This window comes from Talpa europaea, assembly GCF_964194135.1.
Source record: "Talpa europaea genome assembly, chromosome: 7".
Classification (NCBI taxonomy): domain Eukaryota; kingdom Metazoa; phylum Chordata; class Mammalia; order Eulipotyphla; family Talpidae; genus Talpa; species Talpa europaea.
In genome coordinates, this window is record NC_140074.1 from 123,049,989 (window position 1) to 123,075,532 (window position 25,544).

General features: G+C 41.0%; 1 protein-coding gene across 1 annotated transcript in view; it reads right to left on the bottom strand.

The window, feature by feature from the left end:
- Positions 1 to 1,234: 1,234 nt before the first annotated feature.
- Positions 1,235 to 25,544, bottom strand: part of NSF (N-ethylmaleimide sensitive factor, vesicle fusing ATPase) — a gene marked incomplete at its 5' end in the record, with an annotated part of 136,043 nt that continues 111,733 nt past the window's right edge. The window contains 5 exon segments of the mRNA XM_084238538.1: positions 1,235 to 1,307; positions 1,735 to 1,790; positions 4,735 to 4,848; positions 5,946 to 6,080; positions 25,095 to 25,174. Coding sequence (XP_084094664.1) covers positions 1,265 to 1,307; positions 1,735 to 1,790; positions 4,735 to 4,848; positions 5,946 to 6,080; positions 25,095 to 25,174 — 428 coding nt within the window. The 3' untranslated portion in view covers positions 1,235 to 1,264.

The following is a 25,544-nucleotide window of genomic DNA, read 5'->3' on the forward strand; positions in this document are numbered from 1 at the left end:
GTAAGCTAGGGGTAAAACCCAAAACAGTAGATCGGATGTGCATGGTTAGCAAAATATACAGATAGCAAGATCTGGAGATAATCTGCCCTCTAACCGCAGGGACAAATGTCAGAGCCACACCCACGGGACACTGGCACAAGCCTCACAGGAGACACTGTCCTCGAGTTTCAAGTAGCAATGGGGAGGTGGTGGCATGCTTCAGAGTCCTCATCACCAGGTAGGATGGTCTAGGTGGAGTCCTGTAGCGCAGTTACAAGACAGATTATCCATTCTCTTCCCTCGGGAAGAAACACATCGTGGGGGGGAGGAAATGTCCAATGCTTTGGAATGGATATGAAAGGACTGAGGGGGAGCGCCAGGAAGGGGGTTATTTTTTCTGGAGATAGTGTTTTACTTAGATGTTAGCTAGTACAGCTCATTTAAAATGAAGGCTAAATTCTAAAGTCATTTGGGAAACAGAAAAGTGGCGACGCAAATAAGCCTCAGTGTCAAACTAAGGAGCTGGCTGTTGAGAAGTGGACCCTGGTTAGTGCTAAGAGATTTGTAAATGACTTAAATTTTAACAACGCTTTTCCGGTTCGGGGTGTTTGCTTTTCCCATACACACTTTCACAAGTTTTTGACAACATCTACCAAGCAGTACTGATTAGCATGTCGCTTACCACAGCAAACTAAGTTACATTACGGGGATGTCACAGCCCACACAAGAAAGAATCTGACTGTTAAGAAAGAGCTCCTCCTGACTGCAACTTGGAAACAGCTCTGGAAATGATTGAGAAGAGCAGCTTAAAAATTCAAAACCCAGTTTCTTCAGGCAAAAGTAGCCACCAGTTTTCTGGGAGAACTTTTAACTAAACACTGAATTACCTTTAGTAATTCCTGGCCCTCAGCACAGCTGTCAGGTAAGCCCACACCTCTAGTCACTGATCTACACTCTTCCTTCCAATAGGCCCATGTTGTCTTGCAACAGCATTTTGTTTATTGAGAGTTGGATGGTGGCGGTGGGGGTGATGTATAGTGTTCACAAATACACTTAGAGGCTGAGAAGAAGGAATCATCTTAGCTTGCACAGAGAGGTAAGCACAGCATTCTAGAGCAAATTGATGCCTTCCACAAAACAGGGGTATCTCAGGAGGCAGAGGGAGGTTACCGCACTACTCATGCAGAGCGAGCGCATGGCGGGAGGGACATTACACCCAGTCCAGTATCTTGAGTACGTCGTGAAGGCCCCAGGCGATCTTCACCTTGGTCGCTTCTCTTGGTCACTATGTGCTTGAAAATAATCCATTTTCATAGTCAAGGGGGCTACTGCAAAAAACCCAAAACACACACACAACACATGGGGGGTCTGCAAAAAGCCCTTCATCACTACATAAGAGCTTCTACGTTTTTCACTACGCATTTGCTAGTAGGTGAGCATTTCACAAGGAGGTCACGGCTCCATGCATTGAAAAACAGGTTCCAATAAATATGTACCATTGAGTTCTTCCCTGCATTGTGACAAGCAAGTTTTGTGAAGCAGGACAGGGAGAGCAAACCAACAGTGCAACCAATTCCCTTGCTTGGTCTCTCAGACCTACAACACAGCAAAGAAGTCTAATAAACGGCAAAAAAGTTGTCCAAGAAAGGTTGTGAACTCAAATTTCTAGACACTGTAGAGCGACTCTGAGCCTAGGCGTTGGGGCTGAACAGAGGGTCAGCCTGGCTGACAGCCTCTAGCGTGGTGTGTACTTACGCTCCTTCTTCTCTTAAGAGGGCCAGGAATTTTCTCACACGGTATTCAGCATCCATCTAAAGATGTCAGAAGAAATAAAGATGACGGGTTAATAACTAAGCGCTTACTTCATGCCAAGGAAATGCTTGGTTTCATCCTCCATCTGTCTCTGCTGAGTCACAGAAATGTGCTACCTGCTCCTTGACCAGCATTCTGGTGCGCAGCGAACAAGGTTACGTCACTCGGGAGACGTGCATGGGATTTACTAGCATAGAGGAGGGCCATGAGCAAGGTTTCCGAGGCCCCGGATGGTGTTCACAGCGCCTGGGCAGGGCTCCCTGGGCAGTGCTGTGTGAGGAGGCGGAAGGCCGGAGAGGCATAGAGCAGGACAGAATGAGGCCACGCGGTGGCCACTGATGGGGTCAAACGGCATTGGATTCGTAGGATTGAGGTATAAAGGGAGACCAGACTCGAAGACACCAATGAGACTGGATAAGATGACTAAAAAATAGCCCTTTAACTCTGTGATCAGCAGAGCAGCCTTCCTCAGCCTTCGTCTTCCTCGCACAGCTTCTTTTTTGCAATTAATGAAAAAACTGTGCTGAAATTAAAAATTGAAGAGTGGAGATGACTTCTCTGACACCGTCGCTAGATAATCTGGGTCTCCTATAACTGAGAGCAGGATCGTGAGTGCAAGGAGCGATGGGGACTATCTGAGTTTTGGTTCTGGTTGTTGTTATTCATTATCCAAATTGATTTCCATTTTATATTCATATTTATACCAGTTGTTTGGTATGTAACTACATTTTATTCTCTTTGGTCCACCAGAAATGTGAAGTTATCTAAAAAATGATCATTAAAAACATCTTTAATTCCTTAAGATGAATTTTTATAGTAAGAAACACACCTAACTTTTCAAAAATGTTCCAGAGCAGGAGTCTGTTTCTCAAGAGGGAACTCCCTGCCCTCCAGGAACAGCTTTCAAACACTCACTGCAGCTGTGCGTAAATGTGCAATTGGATTCCCCCCCTCCAACCATTTTTTTTTTTTTAAAAGATTTCTTCTATCTCAGAAAAACATGGAACAGAAGTTTCAAATGTATCAAAGTTAAGAGGTCAGACTACAAAGGACTAAGAAAAAGTGTGAATCGCTAACAAAAGAAACATTTTTCCTCTTTGGGAATAGAATTACATATGAATCAATTGTCAAGTTCTTTAAAAAAAAAAATGGAACTGGCTGGAGCTCAGCTGTAGTCGGTACTTGCAGGTCTTTGCCCATTAAATATATTTAATATGTGTGAGCAACGACTTACTGACTTGCCTGTAGCGATGGAATTAAAAGTCAAGAGAAAGGGAGGAAAAAAGTAATCTAGATAAATGACTTTATTCCCTCAGGTGACATCCAGTCAGAGCAGATCCTCAGCACTGTGCAAGTTTTAACAGAATTGTGTATAGTGAACAGAGAGGTAACATGACTTATATTCTGCTAAACTACATGCCTCTCCACTTAGACTCAGCCTCTCTAAGGCAGATCTAAAGAGAATTCACTCAGCTGCACGAAATCCATTTGACATGAAGGGGTTCAAACTCAGAGGCCTATGAAGTGTCAGTCGCTGAAGATTAGGCCTGAGCGCCCCACTCTCACTTTCTGCCCCACGTACATAAGAGGCATTAACTTGATCACTGACCTGCAGGCATCAAAGGAAGAGGAAGGGTTAGGGATTGGAGAAAAAAACGCACATAGTTTCTTCTATGCAATTATTGAAAAAAAATGAGTTGAAGCTAAAAAAAAAATGAAGAAGAGAAGAGCTGACTATCTGACAGATTTATCTTCTTCCAAGGAAAGAGACAATACGTCTGCCTATGCACCTTACTAAGAATAATCTTAAGCAAAGTGATTAGTCGGTAACTGGACTGCTCATTAAGGAAAATAAATAAATACATTGGCTTTGGAATGGTCCAGCTGAAAGTGCAAACGATTCAACTGCAGGCTCCTGAAAGCCACGGTTTTATTTTAAGTTACCCAGCACAGATTAGAAAATATTCCCTTCGAGTGACAGGTCCCAGGCCCTACTTGAGATGTCATTGTGAAATGTCAGCTCAGTCTCTGCCACCAACTGCTCACTGAGGGCAGGACTGAGCAGTAATGATTAGAACGCAGCCAGTCTGGGACCCGGCACCTGGGAGAGGTTCAAGTTTACTGAGCAGCCTGCCGTGTGTCCACCTCTATTCAGGGGCTGTGGATTCAATATGAGGGAGAGCCAAGGTCCCCAAATCGTAGACCTATGATACATTTCTCCTCCAACAATTTTAGGTGCGGAACACAGGCACAGGATGGCACAGAGAGGGCAGACTACCTTCCAACAAGATGAAAGGTAAGTGAGCAGATGTGAGAAAGCCCCAAAGGAGGTTCATCTGCCTTTGTCCTGGCAGTCGCCTGGGGCTCAGTGCCCTATATGATCCTGGATGCTTTGACCCCATAGTAGCTGGAATGGATTTCCAGGAGCCGGCAAGGCCAGGCTATACAAAACCTCAATCTAATCTGGACAACTCAATTAGCTTGTCTCTTAAAACAATCTCCAGGCTCTTTGGTGTATACCAGTCCTTTCTTGGTCTCCAATGGGCAACACCACTGCCTGCCATTGAAAACCGGCTGTGCAACCTCGGGTAACCCAATGACAACCAGCCCATGGGACACTCGGTACCCTCGTCTCTAAAACAAGGGGGCAGCAGATCAATTGTTCCTTTCTAGTTCTAAGATCTAGTGACTCCCTAAATTAAAACTAGAAGGAACTTTATAATCCTTCTCCTATCTTTGAATTTTAAGAAGTGGGAAAGAGATGCACTAATGAATTACTGTTTGCTCTCCGAAGCAGGCTCCTGATACCAACCTGAGTTCAAAAATAATATAAGAGAATTAGAACTTAAATGCATTAAAACCTTAACAGAGATAGGAAATGAAACCTCTGGGAAGGCCCTGAAGCTTCTGGGTCTGTACTGCACCGAGAAGGAAGCATCTTACCTGCAGGGACATCTCGATCAACATCAGCAGCTTCTTGATTCCTATCCAGACCTTCTTCCCTTTGACATGCTGGGCGATGGTGGTACGTTCCTTATCCTTGAAGTTGCCCAAAAGCTACAAAAACAATAAAAGTCATGAAAGCACTTTTATAGCAAGTACATCAGCAACATTAATTCATTCTCACGTTTACCTTTAAAAGAACCATGGTAAGGGGCCTCCTTGGTGGCGCAAGAGGTTAAGCACCGTACTACGAAGCAATCCACAGGCTCTGCAGCATGAGTTCGATCCCCGGCCAGCCAGGGAACAACCCACATGGAGCAGCAGACCTCTCTTGACTCGCCCTCTGCTCCTCTCAGCAATGTACTTCGGCCAATCTGCCTGTTCTGTTCCCCACTGTCTCTGGTGAATCCTCTCACCCCCCGCATCTCTGGCCTGTCTGTACCCCAGTTCTTGTATGCATAAATAAATACATCTTTAAAAAAAAAAAAAAGAACCGTGATAAGAACTGGTTGAAGCTGACAATACTGTCCCATATTTAAAAATCTAACCTGACCTTGTACTCAGTAGGTACAGATATCAAAGCAAAGACTGGTGTCCTAAAGCCTCCTTCCCTATGGATCTCTGTTATCATTTAGAGGGATATTTGCTGGGGGAGAGAAGCACCAATCCATAATAAATATCAGTTAAAATTTTTAACATTCCTTTCTAGGAACAATCTGTATGTTTCAAAGCAGACTAAATTTAATTCTCTTGCCCAACCTTGGCACAAAAGCCACTTAACTAGACCCTGGAGACATTTATCATACAGATGATTTCTATTTTGTTGGGAGTATACCCCAATTGTATGGGTCACGGGCATGTGCAGAAGCCCTGACTGTTGCTGCTGAGCAAGTTTGCATATATTGATTACTTTACTCTCCTTCGCCATTCCTGGTTTTTGGTCCCTGTGGCCCACTCATGCTGGGTACAGAGGAACTCATTCCTGGGAGCTTGTACGCTGCCTACACAGAGGACTGGGAAATTAATTCCCTCTCACTTGGATTCACTCTTCTTATTTTAACTCCTGAAAATGACTGAAGGTACATCCCAGGCTCCAAATCCTAGGTTGGCCCAGAAACTAAGCACCAGTGCAAAATAACATGGCACCCTCCGCGTTACTTCTAGCCTCAATTCATTCCTGTTCAGAATGCAAACCACTGGCGCATCTTCACCTCCAGAGCCTCTAGCAGCTGCTCTCCCGTGGCAATGTTGGGCACATGGATGGTGGTGCTGAAAGCATTGAGCATCTCCATCTCCTGAAGGACATCTTTGCGGCTCGTGGTCCCGATGATGAGAAGCTTGCGGCCCTGATCACAAGAGGAGACATACTTAGAATGCGTAGGACAGGGCTAATTAGGAAACCAGAGTAACGGACAATATTCCTTTATTTAATTGCTGAAACACAATTGATTAAGCCAAAGAGAAGAAAAAATTCAGAATTTTCCTTATGGAAATCTGAGGGAAAAAAAAGTGATCACTAACATGGTTCAGAAAAAAGAACACTTGCTTCAGAATATGATTCAGAAAGAGGCCGTGGCTCTTCTCATTCCTATCAACACAGTAAATCAGGGAGCTACAGGAGCCAAACACTAAGCACACTGTAGTATCTGCTTGTAATTCATTTCTCAGACAGCATGGGGGGTATATGATGGGAACTGGGCAAAAATTGAGATGAATGAATGAATGAAGTCTGTATCACCCACTTAGCAAGGCTTATTATTTATTATGCTTTTTGGAAGAGGGGCATAATAACAATTTATTTCTTGAACTTAACTGTGAAAGGCATGGTGTTAAGAACTTCATATAGCTGTCACATTTAAACTTTTTTTTTTTTTTTGTGGGACCCTCACCGGTCCCCGGGGATCGAACTGGCGCTGCAGAGGCTGCGGGTAGCCTCGCAACCCAGCGCTCAACCGCTGCGCCCCCAGGGGCCCACATTTAAACATTTTAAATTTTACTTTTAACCCCCCAAATATAGAAGGAAGGAATCCTTAAAATTATGTCACTATTCCGGATAGGCCTCCAGAGGTAGCCGTTTTCAACCTTCTTAGCTTTTCTTTCTGTAATTACTTCCTATCTTTGACAATGAACACAACTGCTTTTAGATTTTTGTTTTCAGTTTTACTGACTTCCTAGTATGGATGATGGAAATTTCACATTCATTTTGCATTTACCACCATCCCCGTGTCCCTATTTTCATCCTTCCAATATAGTGATTTTACAATTCATATTCAGTATTTACTATGATTATATAAACATGACTTATAGCTAAGTCGTATAGTACACTATAAATTTCCTTTCTTGGGAAACATTTTGTTTTTCTTAGAGTTAATAACTGCATTCTCCCCTACCCCCAGCTCCTTTGCTTAGTTTACCAGGTACCTACCAAAAGTTCCCTCCCAGACAAACACAGCCAGCACTATCCTTTCACTATGTTCAAACTTGTCAGGGAATTTTTAAATTTTTTGTTGTTTTTTTTTTTTTTCCTCTTGGAGATATTCCCCTCCTGGAGCCCCTCTGTTCTCAAAGTTTAATCTGAACTGACTGTTCCCTAGGTCTGCTGCTCAGCTGCAATTCTAGAATTTTCCACTCTCCTGTTAGATGCCCTATGTCCTAGCCTCCTTTTTTCTTCATTTATTCCCTCTTCTCTGTAGTGAACATACTTTATAAACTTCCTGTAAAAGTCTGTATGGGGGGCCTCCCCAGTGGTGCAGCGGTTGAGCGCTGGGTTGCGAAGCTGCCCGCGGCCTCCGCGGCACCAGTTCGATCCCCGGCTGTTCCCCGGCCACCGAAGGAGGGTCCCACATGGCGCGCAGACCTCTCCTGCCGCCCGCTGCTCCCCTCAGCAGTGTACTTCGGTCCTTCTGCCTGCTCTGCTCCCTGCTCTGGCTCTGGTGAATTCTCTCACCCTCCCGCGCTTCTCACTGTACCCAGTGCATGTATAAAAAAAAAAAAAAAAAGTCTGTATGGGAGGCAAAAATTTAAAGGCCTTTATGGAAAAGCCTTTATTCCAACCTTAACAACTATACTGTATTTATACTTGATAGTTTGGCTAAGTATAGAGAACAAGGTTAGAAATAATTTTCCCACAGAATTTTTAAGGCATTGCTCTATGGTGTTGCTGGCTAGAAGGTCAAAGCTATCCTGGTTTTCTGACCATTTCTAACTTTTTAAAATATAATTTTTAAACAATCTCTTTTTTTATCTTTATGTTCTATAATATAAAACTTAAATTATTTACCTCAAGATAAGGCTTTTTTTACTCATTCTGCTGGCATGAGATACGGGTTTCTTCTAAACAGAACTCCAATCATTCAGTTCTAGGAAATATCTTGGATTCTTTGAAGTTTCTTTCCATTCACTTTCTGTTTCCCTGGACTCTAGAATAGTTGGATATAGCTCAACACAGAATAAACTTCTAATTTCATTTTCTTTTTATGCTCCTGGTTTTTATTTCTTTCTCTTTCAAATACTTTTTGGATTAGCATCAACTTTACCTTGCGATCTTTATATTAAGCTTTTCTATAAATTTTTAATTTCTAAGAGTTCTTTCTTGTTTCTTAAATGTTTCCTTTTTTATGTTATCCTATTATATTTTATGGAAATAATAACTTAGTTTAGATTTCTGAGAGACTTTTAAAAACATTTTCCTCTGTTCTCTGCTCTGTCACTGTTTCCTCTGGCCTCCCCCCATTTGCAAACTGGAGGCTTTCCTTGGTGGCCAGATGTTTGTTGAATGGCTTCATATTAAAAGTTAAACCAATGACTGGTAGTTCTGAGTCTGAGACGTCACTATAGGATGATCAGATAGAGTGATTACTGGAGATCTTTAATGGTCATTATGTATAAATTTTTCCCAGAGAGGACTCTTCTGATCTCCTTCATGAGAGTCACAAAGCCTAGTTTCTGGCACACTGGGAGATGATGGACAGGGTCTGCGTATCTACTACTGTTTACTGTTTAGATCAGTCTCTTATTTAATGTTCATTATAATAGTGAGATTTAAGTACTTGTATTGTCTCTACGTTACTGATGAAGCTGTTGCATCTCACAGATGTAATTTGTTCAACTAAATAACTAAATATGATAGTGCCAGGGATGGAAACTATATCCAGAATCCATGGGGGAAAACACATTAATGTCTCAAATTTGATGGTGGATATGCTATAATATATATGGTTGCTGAGGTGAGAAATTGAACAATTGAAACCCAGATAGTGTTGTAAATTAATGCTACCTCAATTAAAAAGAAAAATAAACTAATGTCACTAGATTTATGATCTACATTCACTCCACAAATAAGTCTTTAATCATTACTCACAAATCTTAGAAACTCAGGAAGTCAAAATAAACTTGGAAATAAAGAAATTAGTACGTGAAAATGAAAATAAATGCAGGAACATATTTTTAAAAAATTGAAGCTCAGATACCAAAATAATTTGCATTTTATAAACATTATACTACTGCTGGCAATAAGGCATGCTAGCCTTTCTCAATCTTTCTTACTGTTTTTGCCCACCTATTGTGCCGAGAATGGATAATGCACCAAGATAAACAAAGGTGCACTGAAGATACAAAGTTGAGATGTTCTGGTAGCATTACTGATTGGTATATCAGATGTCTGTGCAAAGATGTATGGGATAGAAGTGCACAGATTAAGGGATAACCATTACTGTTATTCAAGAAATCAACTCACTAAAAATTAAAGACACTAACAGTTTTTCTAGAGAAATATGAAACAGACCTTATACAGACAGATGGACACAAAATAGTTAATTTCAAGCTAACATGGGAAGGTGGAGGTAATGCTGAACAGAGGCTTAAGGAATGAGTAAGTCCATTGGGGAGATGAGAGGGAAGGACATTCCAAGTCAGAAGGAGCAGAAACACATAAGTCCAAAGGCAACAGAATGAAAACTAAACTGGGGTGTTGGGTAATTACAAATGCATAAAGACATATAAACTTCCACTACTGGAGAAAAGTGGTGCTCTAACAAAGAAGTTTTACCACTAAAATCTAGTGGTAACCCTAAGAACATACCCCTAAGAGCTAATAGATGCCAAAGGCCACACAGACGGGAACATCCCATTGTAATGTAAGGTAACTGGTTTTTTCTTTTATCCTTAGGTTTTCAATATTTCTGAGCCCACAGTTCAAATTTCCTCATCTTGCTCCTCTCTCATGGAGGACAACATTAGCCCTAGGAGAACGGCACCGAACAAGTTTTTTGCTCATTCCAGAAAGTTGGAATTTCCATTTCCCTAGTGAAATTTTCTCTTAGGTTAGTAGTGACTATGCTCATCAGAGTGTTGAAAGACTGGGAAATGTAGAGCAACTTATAATGGAGACGCTAATTTATGTTTTGCTTTTCTGCTTGTTTAACAAGACTGCAAACACTGCAGAGAGGTCACGACCCAGGCAAGTTCAGGCCTTGACTTGTAAACCATCATCTTTAAGAAAACACCGAAAAACATTACCAAATTATTAAATTGTGCCGGGTCATTTTGTATATTAATTAGTGGTAATGCTCATGAGGCAGATTCATCATGGGGAAAAAAAAAAAAAAAACAAAACCAGCTCCAAATGTCGTCATATAATAAATCACACTGGAGAACGCTGTGGAGGAAAAGCTGCCAGCAGCATGAAATGAGAAGGCCAGCTTTAAAAAGCAAAGCAGAGCTCAATCTAAGAGGGTCTGGGTGGCTGCTAGTCTTGTTGACAGCGTCAAAGCTTGCCCCTTGATGGAAAGGCAAAAAAGGGAGAGAGATGACCTGGGGTGTGGGGGGAGGGGGCGTGGTGGTGCAAAGTTGTTCCCAGTCTACTCTTTACTGAGATTTGCTAGTCGGGATGAATAAAGAGAAGGCCAAATAAAATGACTATCTGCCAATCGGATTATGATAAACATTGTCCCAAGGTTAAATAAGTATCAGTTAACTAATCTTAGTACCATAAGCAGCAACTCAGGTGAAAACATTACCATGAAAAAGGCAAGGCTCAGTCAGGTGTTGATCCTTCAAAAAAACACTTCTTTACATGATGAAGAATGAGCCAAGTACTAAGCAGCATCTAAGCCTTTTGCCACACAAAGGGCTAACCAGATAATCCACACCCTTTCAAAGGTCCTGCCCATTGATTGGTCCCAATAAACTGATTTGTAACAAAAGTTCATGTAGAAGAAAGCTTTTTTTTTAAAAATAAAAATGCCACCAATATAATACTGCAGTGAAATGGAGGGCTGATTTTAACCTGTGAACAAAAGTGAAGTCAGTTATGCAGTAAAGAAAGACCATTCTTTCTGTATCATTCAGTGCTGAGCAAGTGTAATACACCCTGGGTAAGAAGAATTAACTCGGAACAATTGGGAATCCTGAAATGGATTAAGAAGTGAGTTTAAAAGTGCAACTCAAAACTGCTGAGTGTTGGGGGCTTTAAACTTGAAACTTGATTTTTGGATTGTTAGGATTTGGGTTTTTTGTAAATGAGAGTGGGGGATTTCAGAATATTAAGAATTTATAAACCTTGTAAGTAAAAGATAAAACAGATGAGTTCATCAGACCAGTAACAAGAATTTTCTCTGTTGAGCTGCTGACGGAATCATGAGCTGGGTGTGTACTGTCAAAGTGATTACAGTCTAGCCGGGAAGAGCAATATTCAAGATCGCCACCCAGCAACACCAGGAAAGGCAGACTTTAACACCGGCTGAGGGGACATGTGCATGGAGTGGGGTCATCTGGGAAGATTCCTGGAGTATTGCAGAGACACTGACAAAGAGGAGGGTCTCTAAGGCTACTGACTCCTAGGTGGGCAGTGGAGGCGCTGAGCCCGAGCACTCGGGGCTGAAGACAACGTCTTGCTAGCGAGGTGCAGAGAGGGTAGCAAGAAGGACATTTACTATAAAAAGCTACGGGAAACTAAAGAAGGTCCTGGAGGAGGAAGAACTGTAATGAAGAGAAAGATGATTCTGGAAGCTCTGTGGAGGGAGATGAGGGAGCTGTGGGGCAGCTGTAGCACTATTGGGGGGCCAGTCCTGAGAGTGAGCTTCCAGGGAGGATCTGCACCTCCCACCAATCCCTCACATACACCTCTTTTTAATGGAGCCAGGGCTGGCAGAGCGAGAGAGGAGAGGCCTGTGCTCTGGGGGGCAGGTCCAGCAGGCAAGTGCAGGCCCCGCCACTCACAGCTGTGTGGCTTGGGGTAGATTATTTAACTTCTCAGCCACTGTCTCGACCATAAAAATGGGATTAAAAATCCTCTCTACCTGTCAGAATAGAGTATTAGGGAAGGAATTCTTGGGGGAGGGGTCTTTGCCATCACTGTGGAGGAGGCAAGAAGGAAGGGGAAGGGAGAGCGCGAGCGCGAGGGTGGTCTTGAGAGGAACCTGGAAAATCGTCCTCTGCTTTGGATGTCGGGGCTCTTGATATTATGTTGAAGGGGGAGCAGTGGGTTCTTCCAGAGGGCTGAGACCCGCTCCGGGCCTGGGAAGATGAGGGCTCCAATCTTCAGCTTAACTAGGGTTATAGTGAGGCCTGGAGAGGCCTGAAGCTAAAGATCAAATACCTCCTCAGAAGGAGTCCTGGCAGTGGGGTGAGCGTCAAGGGCCTCGAGAGGCAGTGACTTCTGCGGGAGAATCAGCTCGGGGCAGGAGGGGAGAAGCAGCTTGCTACCGAGAGGCACCTCCCGCCATCCCGTACCCAAGCTTCATCTTGAAATGGGGATCACTGATACAGAGACCTTTTAAAAAGTGTTACCGGACCTAGTGCTTGTACAACTTCACCACTGCATTTATTTGCGAGTCAGAATCTTGTTTCTAACCTTGTCCGGGGGGGGTGGGGGGGGGGTAGGACTGAGCACAGCACGCCAGGCATACAGGAGATGCTTCTATGTTCCCTCGGCCTCGAGTGCACTTTCCCTGTACGTCCACATGTTCCTTTGCATGCAAGTCAAGGTTTTGCTCAAATGCCACCTTTCTCACAAGGCCTACACGCCCTTCCCTCACCCCCGCCATTTAAAACCTGCAACCCCTCCCCCGTCCCGGCCACCTTTGCCCTGTTTTTCCACCCCATGGTACGGATGACCTTCTAACATACTCTACACTATTCGCTGTTTTTGTTTATTTATTGCTTGTCTTACTTCACGAGGACAGGGTTTTTGTCTGTTGGGTTTAATTGACGTGTCCTCTGTGTGTGTTTACATATCTATGTATATGGGGCGAGAAGTTAAGAATCATTTGTGTTGAATGAGTGAATGGTGATCTTGGTTTAGGTTTCAAGGGTAGCAGATCATTCCTTCCTTATTACGATCCCTCTTCTGGCCCTGGAAAAACTCACATTCTACTACTTCAACAGGATGACAACTAGCTACCGCTTCAGTGAGACTATACCCCTGCGCGCCAAGTGTTGAATGTTGTCACAACAAGTTTTAAAGAAATACTCTAGAATGAATGGCATGGATGCTTCACTTACGATATAAGTAGTTGCCAAAGACTGTCATATCTCTTAATTGATTAATCAGTAGTTAAGATATGAATGTGGACTTATCTAACGGAGAATAGATTATCACAAGATTATCACATTCATTTAAACGAGTGAGATAAACAAGTATTCAGCAGCTCCTAGAACGTTTGGTTTCCTCGAGCCAAGGGGGGAAATGACTACCCAAAAATAATCAGGAGTCTGGACCATGATGAAGAGAATGGGGCCTCTGCATATCTGCCTGCGTTTCTGACTGCTCATGCGCAAGTGTCTAACTTTTATTTCTTTTTTGGTAGTTAAATGTTTAAGTTGAATACCAAAGGAAGTATGTTTCAAATAAATCATGCTACAACTAGGCAGACGACAACACTTAAATTCTCCATTAGATCTTACCCTGAAGCAAATTCTTAGTCTACTGTCTTTGTAACCATCCTCGAAGAGCTACAAGCAGGGCAGGGGACTGTGAGGAGGGGGGCTCAGGATGCAGACTGGATATGACATGAGAAACTTCACCCCCCAAAATTTTAAATGATTACTTAGGCAAGAGCAGACCACTCTGTGATATTAAAGAATATTTTAGTACCAATTTGTGGAAAAGATACTGAATCATCAGATTTGACACTTGGAGTAGATTTGACAGTTAAAGATGACCTAGTCCCCTCTTCCTGCTCTCCCCCTGCTGGTTACAGTGTAGACGGGAGGAACCTGGGTGAGAGGTGCAGTGACCTGGCAGAAGCTTTTCCCTGCAGAGATAGAGCTGAAATTAGCTTCCGGCCTCACTGGTCTCTCCACTTGCTTTGCCGTCCATTGTTTTCCTTGTGTAACTGTTTATTCATATCAGCAATGCCTGATCTCTTAATTATAAGCGAGGCAGCTCTAGCACCTAGAAATTATGAATGCCGAGCTCTAAGAGAATACTTTAAATTATGAAGATAAAGTTGTACTGGCCAACAGCCACAGTATTCTCAGTGCTAAAAGGAACTGCTTTGTAGATCATGGGTGTATGTGGCAATTTTTTCCCCTTAAAAAAAAAAAAAAGAGACTAAAGTATAACAACAATTGGTATTTAAAGAGGTTAAGCTTCAGTCATTTTGGGGAAAATGAAGCCTTTGATTTCTTACGATGTCCTATTTTTCCCTCCAATAAAACTGACTATGCCCCATGAAGAAAAGTCACTATATACAAAGCACATCCTTGGTTTCCCAGTATTTGCTAATTCTGATGGAGGCACATGTTACACTGTCTCTCCCCATCAGTGCAGAAGTCCTTAGCATGGCAAGATGACCCTGGGAAATGTCCCTGTTATCATCTTTCAAGACCAAGATCAAGTACTACTTGTGACATATTTGCAGATTTTCTCAAGTAAAATGGACAGGCTTATCTTTATTCTCCATTGGAACCTGTGACTACATACTTACACACCTTTCTTCCTCACTCATCTGTGACAGGGAAGTCAGTTAACCTCTGTATGAATTAGAAAAGAACAGCCCTTCTAGGTGGATGGCTCAGGGAAAAAGCAGTCTTTTGGGAGCACCCTTGCGCCACCCCCAAAGCCCTAGCACCTTGTATGAGCAAAGGGCAGCCTTCCCCTCTTCCTTAGGGCTGGGCTGCCAGATAAAGCCCTGAGTATATGGGCCTCCCTGGTGGCCTAAGGGTTAAGTGGCCCACTGTGATGCCCGAGTTCGAACCCGGCCAGGGAGCTGACCCACGTGGAGCAGCAGACCTCTCCTGTCTTGCCTGTTGCTCCCCTCAGCAGTGTATTTCAGTAGATCAGGCTGTTCTTCTCCCCACTCTGTCTCTGGTGAATCCTCTCATCCCCCACAACTCTGGTCTACACCCCAGCTCTTCTACACAAACATAAAATAAAATCTTAAAAAAAAAAAAATGTCCTGACTATAAGTATGCCCAAACTCTGGATAAGCTTTACTTACACTAAATAATAATAATAATAATAATAATAATAAATAAAAATCCTTTGATGTCTTTCTGAAATTCAAATTAAATGGATATCCTGAATCCTTATCTACTAAAATATCTGACAACTTGACTCAAGGCAGACTCAGGGTGGGCAGCTTGGTGAGCAGGTCATGGGCTGGGATGCTAACCTCCACTTGACACTTGACCTTGAGCATAATCTGTACAACTGAACAGGTGGCCCTGCATTACCAGCTCCCTGAGGGCAGGTGCAATGTCTTACTCATCTTTGCATTTTTATAAAGTGGAACAAACATTTATTGAATGATCATCCTGATAAATATCACTTCCTTAAAGTGATATTTCAAACTTGCATATTCCAAAATAATTATTTAGGATGGAAAAGAAACTTGCTATTTCTCTTCATAAACTTTACACTACTGTCACCCCCTTTTTCTTGGACAACCTTTGTCACACTGGCCCGGGGGCACAGCACTGAGCTGGATGCCAGGTGGGCTCCCAAGAACAACTGTCAGAGTCTCAGCACTACTGAGTGTCTTATAGACAAGACCTTATATTAAATTAGGCTTACGTGAAAAAACAATTAGGCTTACGTCAAAAAATACATCACATATAGACTAAGTCACATATAGACTAAGGTAGACTCATTTAACTCTTGTTAGCCAGGCAGCAAATTAGTGCAAAGAATTAGAATTGAAGAATTTTGAAATTATGCTGCTAAGTTAAAAATGAAAACGATTTGGGCCTCCCTGCTGGCACAGTGGGTTGAACGCAGTACTGTGAAGCTGTCCAGAGCTTCTGCGGAGCAGGTTCGAGTCCCACCCAGCCAGGGAGTTGACCCATATGGCATGGCAGACTTCTCCTGTCTCGCCCGCTGCTGCCCTCAGCAGTGTTTTCAGTTGTCTGCGCCCTGCTCTGTCTTTGGTGACTCCTCTCACCCTCCCACGCCTCTGGCCTGTACCCCAGTTCTTGTATAAATAAATAAATCTTTTTAAAAAATGAAAGAAAATGATTTGTATATGCATTTTAAATTTGTTTCCTGATTATAAACAAATAGTGCTAAAAAAACAAAAGCTTACTGTAGAAAATTTATAAAATACAGGCAACAATAAGCAGGAAAAAAATCACCTATGATCCTATCATCTAAATAGGACAGCTGTCTTTAAGATGGAGAAATAACAATACTTCCTTTCACTTTTAATTCATTCTTTAAAATATTTCTTTTGCATGTGTTTTGAAATGAACATCATGCCATAGGATAATAGGTGTTTGAAATTACAAAAATATTGGAGGGGATGAGCTCAAATGATGTTTTACTGATAGGGGTACATGTTCCAAAGTCTGAAGACCATTGATATAAAGGTAATCACAACAAAAAATCCAACAAACTTCCTGTCTCCTTTTTTTTTTTTTTAATAACTGAACTCATACCATGAGAATAACTGAGGATTAAGTGAAAGGTGATCTGATGGTTATGCAGGCAGTTTCTGACACAGACTCAATTTTATATAAATAATGGGTCACTAGCTGGGTGACCACAAAGTTTTCCATGCCCTTGCTGTCCCTCAATATTTCTCCCTGTCCTCCCTTTGGGTTATTAGTCCTCTCATTCCAGAAACTGGACCCCTTCCTCTGCCTGCTCCAGGGCTGGTCAAGACAGGACCTGAAGGGGTAAGGTGGCATCTGGGGGGAAAGGCGAGCTGCTTTGCTCTTTGCGGCTGACATTTCCAGGCTGGCATCTTCTGCAGTGGCAGCATGTCTAGTGGGCGCCTCAGATGTGGGCTGGCTACTTTGCTTGCTTTTTAAATTTTATATATTTTTAAATTTTATTTATTTTTGCATAGGACTGGAGTGTAGGCCAGGGGTGCAGGGGGGTGATTCACCAGGACAGAGTGGGGAGCAGAACAGGTAGATCTACTGAAATACACTGCTGAGGAGAGGAGAGGTCTGCTGCACCATGTGGGTCAGCTCCCTGGCCTGGGATCTAACTCAGGCTGTAGAGGTGATACCATGATAGTGCTGAGACTTAACTACTACACCACCAGGGAGGCCCTACTTTGTTGCTTTTGCAGTGTTGTGTATGTGAGGGAAGACAGAGTCTGAGTTTTCTCTGAAGTGTAATAAAACTAATAATTGAGTTGTGCTTTGCTATTTACAAAGATTGACAATAGGGGCCTCCCTCATGGCGCAAGGATTTAAGCACCACACTATGAAGCAATCCACAGCCTCTGCAGCATGAGTTCGATCCTCGGCTGGCCAGAGAGCTACCCACAGGGTGCAGCAGACCTCTCCTGACTTGCCCGCTGCTCCCTCCAGCAGTGTATTTCAGTCAGTTTGCCTATTCCGCTCCCCACTCTTTGGTGAATCCTCTCACCCCCCCCCCCGCCCCGCATTGCTGGCCTGTACTCCAGCTCTATAAATAAATAAATCTTTAAAAAAAAAAAAAGATCGACAATAAACATTTATCTTATTTAATTCTCGCAACTAAAATATTACTATTGTTCCCATTTTAAAAATGAGAAAACTGAGGCTCAGACATTTAGTGACTGGATTCAGAGTCAAGTCTTTGAATTCTAACTGCTATGTTCTTATTTTACATTGACAATAACTGGTCCATGTGGAATTAAGACCTGCTAGCTTCAAAATATTTATTTAACAACATTCAACAAATAGTAGTATCTCTACAATCGAAATAGGTTTAAAAGGAAGAAGAGACAAGGGAGACCACTGTCTGGAGCCTCCTCTGCTCCTCAGTGTGAGGGGGAAGGAGGGTTGTCATGAGCAAGATGTGGCTACAAATCAAGTTGTGGGCCTGGTCCCATCTACATTCCAATAACTACTAGGAATATCGATGGATTATTCTAGACCCTTTGTAAGGTTCCTTTTATTGGGTTTTCTTACCCAGTAGCTCTTAGGCTGTAAAGTATAAATACCTACGAAATCGCCAAAGATCTATGTACTTGTTTGGGGGACAGGGAGGTAGAAGCTGTGAAATGGTCCTCTATCCACCCTGAGTAAGGAGAAAATGGGGGCTTCCGTCACTAAAATAATGGGCTGCCAAGAAAAAGGAAGAAGGTGGGCCATTGTCCCTGGAGGCAGAGGACAAGGGTGACTGGCAGTATCCTTGGGGAGCTCACAATGGCCAGAAACCCTGCCCCACCCCCTACTCCTGTCCTGGAAAGCTTGGAAATTCCTGTTTCTACTGCATTCTTCCTTTTATAACAGGGACTCCCAACCCCCAGAACAGACTGTTTTTCTTAGGACTTAGGAAAGTCTTAATTTCTACAAGTGGGAGATGAGGAAGCAGGGTGTCCCCGTTTCTTTTTCTGGTATTGCAGATGAGGAGAGTTGTGCCTGGACATTCCACCTCCCTCTCCATGGACTCTTATTCACATATAGCAGTTACATTCTCTTAGTTTCCTATCTTTTAAGCTAAAAGAGTCTATGAACAATCTAAAGACAACTCTTTTCTTTAAAAAAAAAAAAAACAAACAAACCTGGAAAACACATTTTGAGTTCACAACAATATTCATAAAATACTAGGTCCTCTAAGAACTTGAAAGAAATAGAATCTTAGATGTCAACCATAGGTCCCCAGCAATGGGCATATTCAAACCATGCAGGCTACACATTCATTCCCTTGGAAGATTTTACAAGACTTTACAAACCAATTCTTTGCAAATGGCATTCTCTCGGTGGATGAAGGCACACTATTTGTTGTGATTCCATGCTTCTCACAATAAGGCACTGATACTCAACTATGCAGTCCACGAAACACTGTGCATTATTTTAGTTGGCCCTCATTGGGGAGCATACAAATGGCAGGAGGAACAGTCTCCACAGACACACACACACAACAAGTTCAAGGCTACAAAATCAGAAGCCCTAAGACTCAAATTCAGGTTCTCTGACTCTGATATGAAGAGTGAGCGCTTCAGAGAGGGCACTTACAGTCACACAATTGTATGAGAGCACACCAGGGTGCTCCTGACTTCACATTTAACTTCCTATCAAGAGCAAATGAGAGTCATTTTTGAAAAATATTTAAATTCCTCCTCAGTTTTCCCAAAGAACTTTAAGCTTTTGATATTGTAATCATTCTCTCTTCCAGAAGCTCAGTCATCCTCATCTTTGTCTATTGCTTTGACTTCCTTTTTAATCATCCCTTTTCTAATGCTGATGTTACGTCACAGTAACATAGTGAAGGCAAGGGGAAGGATGAAGACATTATGGCAGGAAGAGGATATTTTGTCTCAGCACCATTAGCATTTCTCTGATGATTAATAATTTTTATATTCATTAATACCTATTGCAACCATAGCTTACATTCATCAGGTATTTATAGCAATATTTAAAAAAAAGGACACCCTGTTCCCCCACTATTTCTTGATAAATTAGAAATTATTCTACATATCTGGATTATATATATTTGATTTACATAGACCTTGCTAAGCAAAGAGAATTTTATAAAATATAATTACCATCTAACGTTTCTGACTTAAAAGTTACTGAATTAAAAAATGGACAAATTGGGCCATTAAGCTGTCAATCAATCATTTTTTGTTTTGGTCTTCAAATAAAGAAGTCCAGTGCAAAAGTCACCACATCAGTTATTACAATTAATGTGTCTGGCAAAGTGACTAAACTTCTTTCCTAAAGTGGCTGTATATCATATGGAGTCATACTGCAGTCACTGGCCAGAGTCTATTTTGAACAGATAGATGAAGAGATACTCATGTTTAGGCCTGCATGATGTGGAGGCGCTCCCATTATCTGCTTATTTCACTAAAGCAACCCAAAGACTGACGAGTTACTTAATATTAACCAAGACTTCCTAATAATATAGCTGAAGGAAGACTGTACTAAGCTGTCCTATAAGCATTGCATAAAAAAGCAGTCTTCTCTGGAGACGGGTAATATTAAAACAAAACCTGTTAAGACAAAAATGTGTCTGCCTGACTTCCCATCAGGAGTTTACTAACAGTTTCCTGTCACACCCTTCCCAGTTCTAAACCCTATTTCTTTCTTATTAGGTAATATTCCCAGGTGCCAGAGCAGTGAGAACTATCTTTTTCAAAACCTTTTTATGTAGCTAAAACTGAGTTCTATTGCAATAATATTGCTATGACTTTGGAGCGATACTCTCGTAAAAGTTTTCTTTTACAAAAAGTTCTTCCATGGCATATTGCAAATGAATTACAGGTGGACTGAGGAATCAGTTCTCAGCACTCTTTGGAAAGGCTGGGGGCGCTTGGCATGGCTGGTCTGATCCATTCACTCAGGTACATCATCAGAGGTTACTGTTTTCTCTAAGACAGACATGAAGGGGCTGGGAAACCCTTAACTGAAAGGGGATGGTTCTCCATAGACAAGGCTGTTCTGATAGGTCTTCAATTTGATTCCCTAAAGTGTCAAATAAACCCAGCATTCAAGCTCTCGGGTTCTTGGGCTTATCTACTCTCACACTTAGAGAAACTAGGCTGCCAGGTCATCTGACAGCCTGAGAAGTTCCTTTTTCAGGCACTTTATTCTGTCTCCCCAAAACTCTAAAAGGCGTGCCAGGAGAGATCAGTGAAAGAAACAATAAAGCTGTTGGTGCTACAGGTTTGGGGACCATTCACCTGGGCTTCCCCGCTTTACCGCTTCTTCCTGAACATGGAGGACACTCAGGCTTTCATCCTCCTGGGCTTGAAAAGCACATTCCCCTCAACCTCCATAAATCTGCAAAACTTGAAAAGCGCCTCAGTGTCATCAAGTAAAAGAGAGGGGCTTTAGGAATCTCTCTGGAAGGAGGGGTGTCTTCAAGCCTCTCACGGCTAAGCCGGACATTTCCTAACACTGGACAAATTGTATGTCCAGCTCAGGGAGGGTGAACTGCAGTGGTCTTTTACCCTCCGAGCCAATTGTTAGCTTTTCACAGGAATCAGCAGGGAAGCACATGTGAAACCTCTGTGGTGACGGTGAGCACCCCCAGGCCTTGTGTGACTCTGCATGTAGATGAAGCGGGCTGGGAGCTTTCTGAGCTGCTGCTGCGAGTTCTCAGAGCAGCCCTTTTCTGCGGCGTGGCTCCCTGCTGGGACAGCCCTTTTCAATCTTTCTATCCCCCCTCGATCTCTTCTCCTGCGGAACACAGGGAAACTTGATTGAAATAAAGGCCTAGGCAACATGGTTTATTTTCTCCTGTTCAATCCATTTTAGAAAAGCTTTTAATTGGTTTTAAAAAGATGCTAAACAAAATGTGATGATGTTTCTCAGTCTTCATGAACTGCAGATACCACTTTTTATATTCTCAAAGGGCTAATAAATCAAGAAATTAACTCTGCAGTTAAATTTAAAGCAAATCCACTGAATACCAGGTTCATTAAAAATCTATGCATTTACTTACAAAAATTTAAAATTCAAAGAAAATTATCCTAGTAGCTGAAATCTGACTTGAATTTTCAGTCCTACACTGAAAATCCAAGACCAAAGCAATCACAAAGGGAAAAAAGGAAGGCCTGTGAGCCAGTTTTAATAAGCCAATTTACAAGAGGGAGCGGAGAGGGGGAGGACAGAAGAGAATATCTTGATACAGAACAACATCGTGCCCCTAGAGGGGTTCTTTTATTTGAGCGTGTGCACACACGCACACACAGTTTTTCTGTGTGAAAGCTGGAATTACAACAAATGCAAAATTAAGGATTCTGCGACTGATATGATTACTGTATTGTCATCACATGTGCAAGCCTCTTTTTAAAGAGAAATGCCTACAACATATCTGTTTTCTTGATACTGATGAAATAGTTTTCTACACAGCTACACATATCTTTACAATATCCAGATTTATATATATATTTTAATATTCAGTTGAAAGTCTGAAAAACCCACATGAAAATGGTTTGATGAGGTGAACGCTTCTATTTCAGAATGTAGATGTTCTTCCTAGGCAGTGAAGCCAGAATGACAAACATTCTTGACACTGGATCAGCCTTATTTCTCTGAGAGAATACAAACTAATTTAAAAAGCAAGGTGGTAAAGAGAAAGCCTGGTTTTGCTTTGTTCAATATATGGCAACTAGCAATATTTTAAACATTCATTTCCTCTGCCACAGAGGGTCATTTGGCAGTCCAGGGCAGTCACCAAATTCTGATTAATGAGAGGCTGGTATTCTCTTAAAAGAGCATCCCTGCCATTTCCAATCACTAAGGCAACCAGCTCTTGCTTCTACTTTTTACATTTTCCTATCTTCTTCCTTTTCAGTCCTTAGAGAAATTCATTCCATGCCCCTTTTTAATGATCCAATTCCTGTCTCTAAGGTTTCTCCCAAGCTGGCCATGTTCTTGGATGTGCATTCCTTCCAGCTCTTCACCTTCCTTTCATCATTTAAGTAGCTTCTGAAAACACTTATTTTGGGGAGATGAGGAGAGTCACCACTTTAATGAGGTAATTCATATAATACAGGATACACTGATTTAAAGGAACAGTTCAATGATTTTTTGGGTACATTCACAGCTATGCAGCCATCACCACAATTGATTTAAGGACATTTTCATCCATCCAAAAAGAAACCTTGTACCCATTAAGTAGTCACTTCTCATTCTCTCTAGCCACACCCCCCAGTCCTAGGCAACCACTAATCTACTTTCTATCTCTACAGACTTGCCAGTTCTAGACATTTCCTTAAGATGGAGTCATACAATATACAGCTTTTGGGACTGGATGTTTTAAACACTTAGCATGGTTTCAGTGTTCACCCAGTCATCAGTACTTCTTTTCTTTTTATTCTGAATAATATTCCCTTGTATATATACAACCATTTTACTTTATTTGATGAACACTTGAATTGTTTCCACTTTTTGGCTATTATGAATAAGGTTGCTATGAACATTCATGCACAAGCTTTTGTGTGGACATATATTTTTCTTTTGGGTAGATACCTAAAAGCTGGATTATATGGTAACTCTATCCTTAACTATTTGAGGACCTTCTAGACTGTTCTCCAAAGACCGCACGATTTTTATATTCCCATCAGCAGAGCTTGAGGGTTTCAATTTCCCTATACATATGGTGACACTGTAATTACCTTGCTGATCATGGCCATCTTCAAGGGTATGGGCTGGTCTCTCATTGTCGCTTTATTTTGCATTTCCCTGAGAGATGTTAAGTATTGTTTCATGTTCTTATTGACCATTTGCTCTTTAGTTATTTTTGAATGTTTTCACTTTATTCATAGCTTGCCAAATATAAATGACAGCAATACCAAAATACTTTAACCCCACCAAAATGAGGGAAACTCAAAAAATAATTTTGAATGATATATGTATATATATATATACACATATATAGTTGAATAAACTATTCTTGAAGTGCATATGTATAAAACTGTGACAGATACTATAAACTTTAAAAGTATATTTCTTTCCTCAAGAGTCCTAAAACTATTTTTTTAAACAGAAATGTTATTCCTAAGTCTTTAATCGGAAATGTTCTATTTACTTCTATTAGTATCTATTTTGGATTGCAAGTAATTCTCAGATAGTGGATATCTTTCTGCTTAAATCAATGTATATAATATTTAACAAAGTAAAGGACAAGCAGTAAAAAAAAAAAAATACTGAAAACATAGTCTTCCCTCTCTAAAAATTCTTTCAAGTTAAAAAACAGTATTATTGAAATAGAGAAATGCCTGGAGAAATCTCCCAATCTAAAAATTTTTAAAATGCTAAATTCATTAAAATGATCTTTCAGTATGACACACACACAGCTACTGGGAAAAAATAATCTATTTTTGTTCCAGCAATTTGAAGGATCTCTATGTATTTATTGAAGGAACCAGAGTAGGAGACATATACTCATTTCTCAAACTTCAGCCTTACTTAAAGTTAAAACTCCAGTTACTGGGAATGACAGTTTATGGAAAGATGATTAAAAAATTCTTTTCACAGCACAAACATGTAATAAATTTTTGTAGGTTTTATGTTATGTTTCTTTCCATTCTTCTAGAAATTAAAAAAAAAATCCAAAGCCAAATACTCAGATAATCAAAACAAGTCCTTTACCTCTAGGTCTTATGTATATATACATAAAATTTTAGCTGTTAAATTAAAAATTAGATTCACCAACTTAACATTATTTCCCATACAGCTTAGTTTATACTCAAATATGAGATCAATTATGACTTCAAATATGAGCGCTCATACAGTATTAAGATGTTTTTCAAGTTAGCACTTAACCCCTTTGCATCTGCCTTTGATTGGCATTTCTTCAAGGTTATAACACCCAGAATAAATCAAGACAATACGTGTCTTGTGTCATAGCCAAACACGCTCTGCAGCCTCTACATAATTAACATATTTAACCAATCAGCATAGGTTAGCTTTAAGTGTGTTAAGCAATCAAAGCCCCCGTCTCCAATAACTGTATCAGTGGAAATGTAACTAAAGAAACCAAGATCCTAGCTATAAACTCATTCTCACAAGTGCCACATGACACAAGAGAAATAACTCAAGCCCATCTGTAAAAATTAAAAAAAAAATCTACTTACAGGAAATAAACTTAAGTTTTCCCAAAACAAATTCTTAGGAAACAATTAACGAAATCAAAGGGAGTCTTCACTTTCTTCCACTTTAATAATTTCTCATGGAAGGTTGAGGCGGATAGGGAGGTGACAATGATAAGGAATTTATCAAACAACAAAAAAAGCATATTAATAAAAGCTGTGGGATTTTTAGATCTTCAGAAAAGGAGTGGAAAACTTCTCTGATTGTTAAAATTATTTACCTGAAGACAGAAAGCCAGACTGACTGGACAATCTTTCCAAATCCTTCAACAACAGAAATATATGTTTATAATAACCTGTTTATTTAGAGAGTTCACCATTATATAAGATTTAGTGGAAACACTGTGAAAATGCTCCTTATTATATTATTTTTACCTGAGGAGGTGCCTTTTTCAGTAACACAAGAAGAGCTTGTAATACCAGGTTAGAAAATCGTGGGCCAATAGGGACATAATCTGAAAGAGAAACATTGCTGTGTTTAGAGAGAAACACATATGCTAAAAATTCAGATTTTTCTGCATTAGGCATAACAAGTCCTCAATGAGAATAAGTCACACACCTAATGAGAGTAAGAAAAAAAAAACTCTCCAATAACTGTAACACTTAAAATATTATATAAGAATTCCTATCTGTAATTTTTTTTTTAAGAGTTTCTAAATATCCATGTTGAGTTCATGTAGACATCTTTGTCTGGTATTCAGAGGGTTTTTTGTTTGTTTGTTTTTTTGGGGGAAAAACCTAGGCTTATTTTCCCAGCATTTCCAAGAAATTACTGCAAACCTAACAATACAGTCTATATGTAGGGAATAAAACAAGAAAGATACC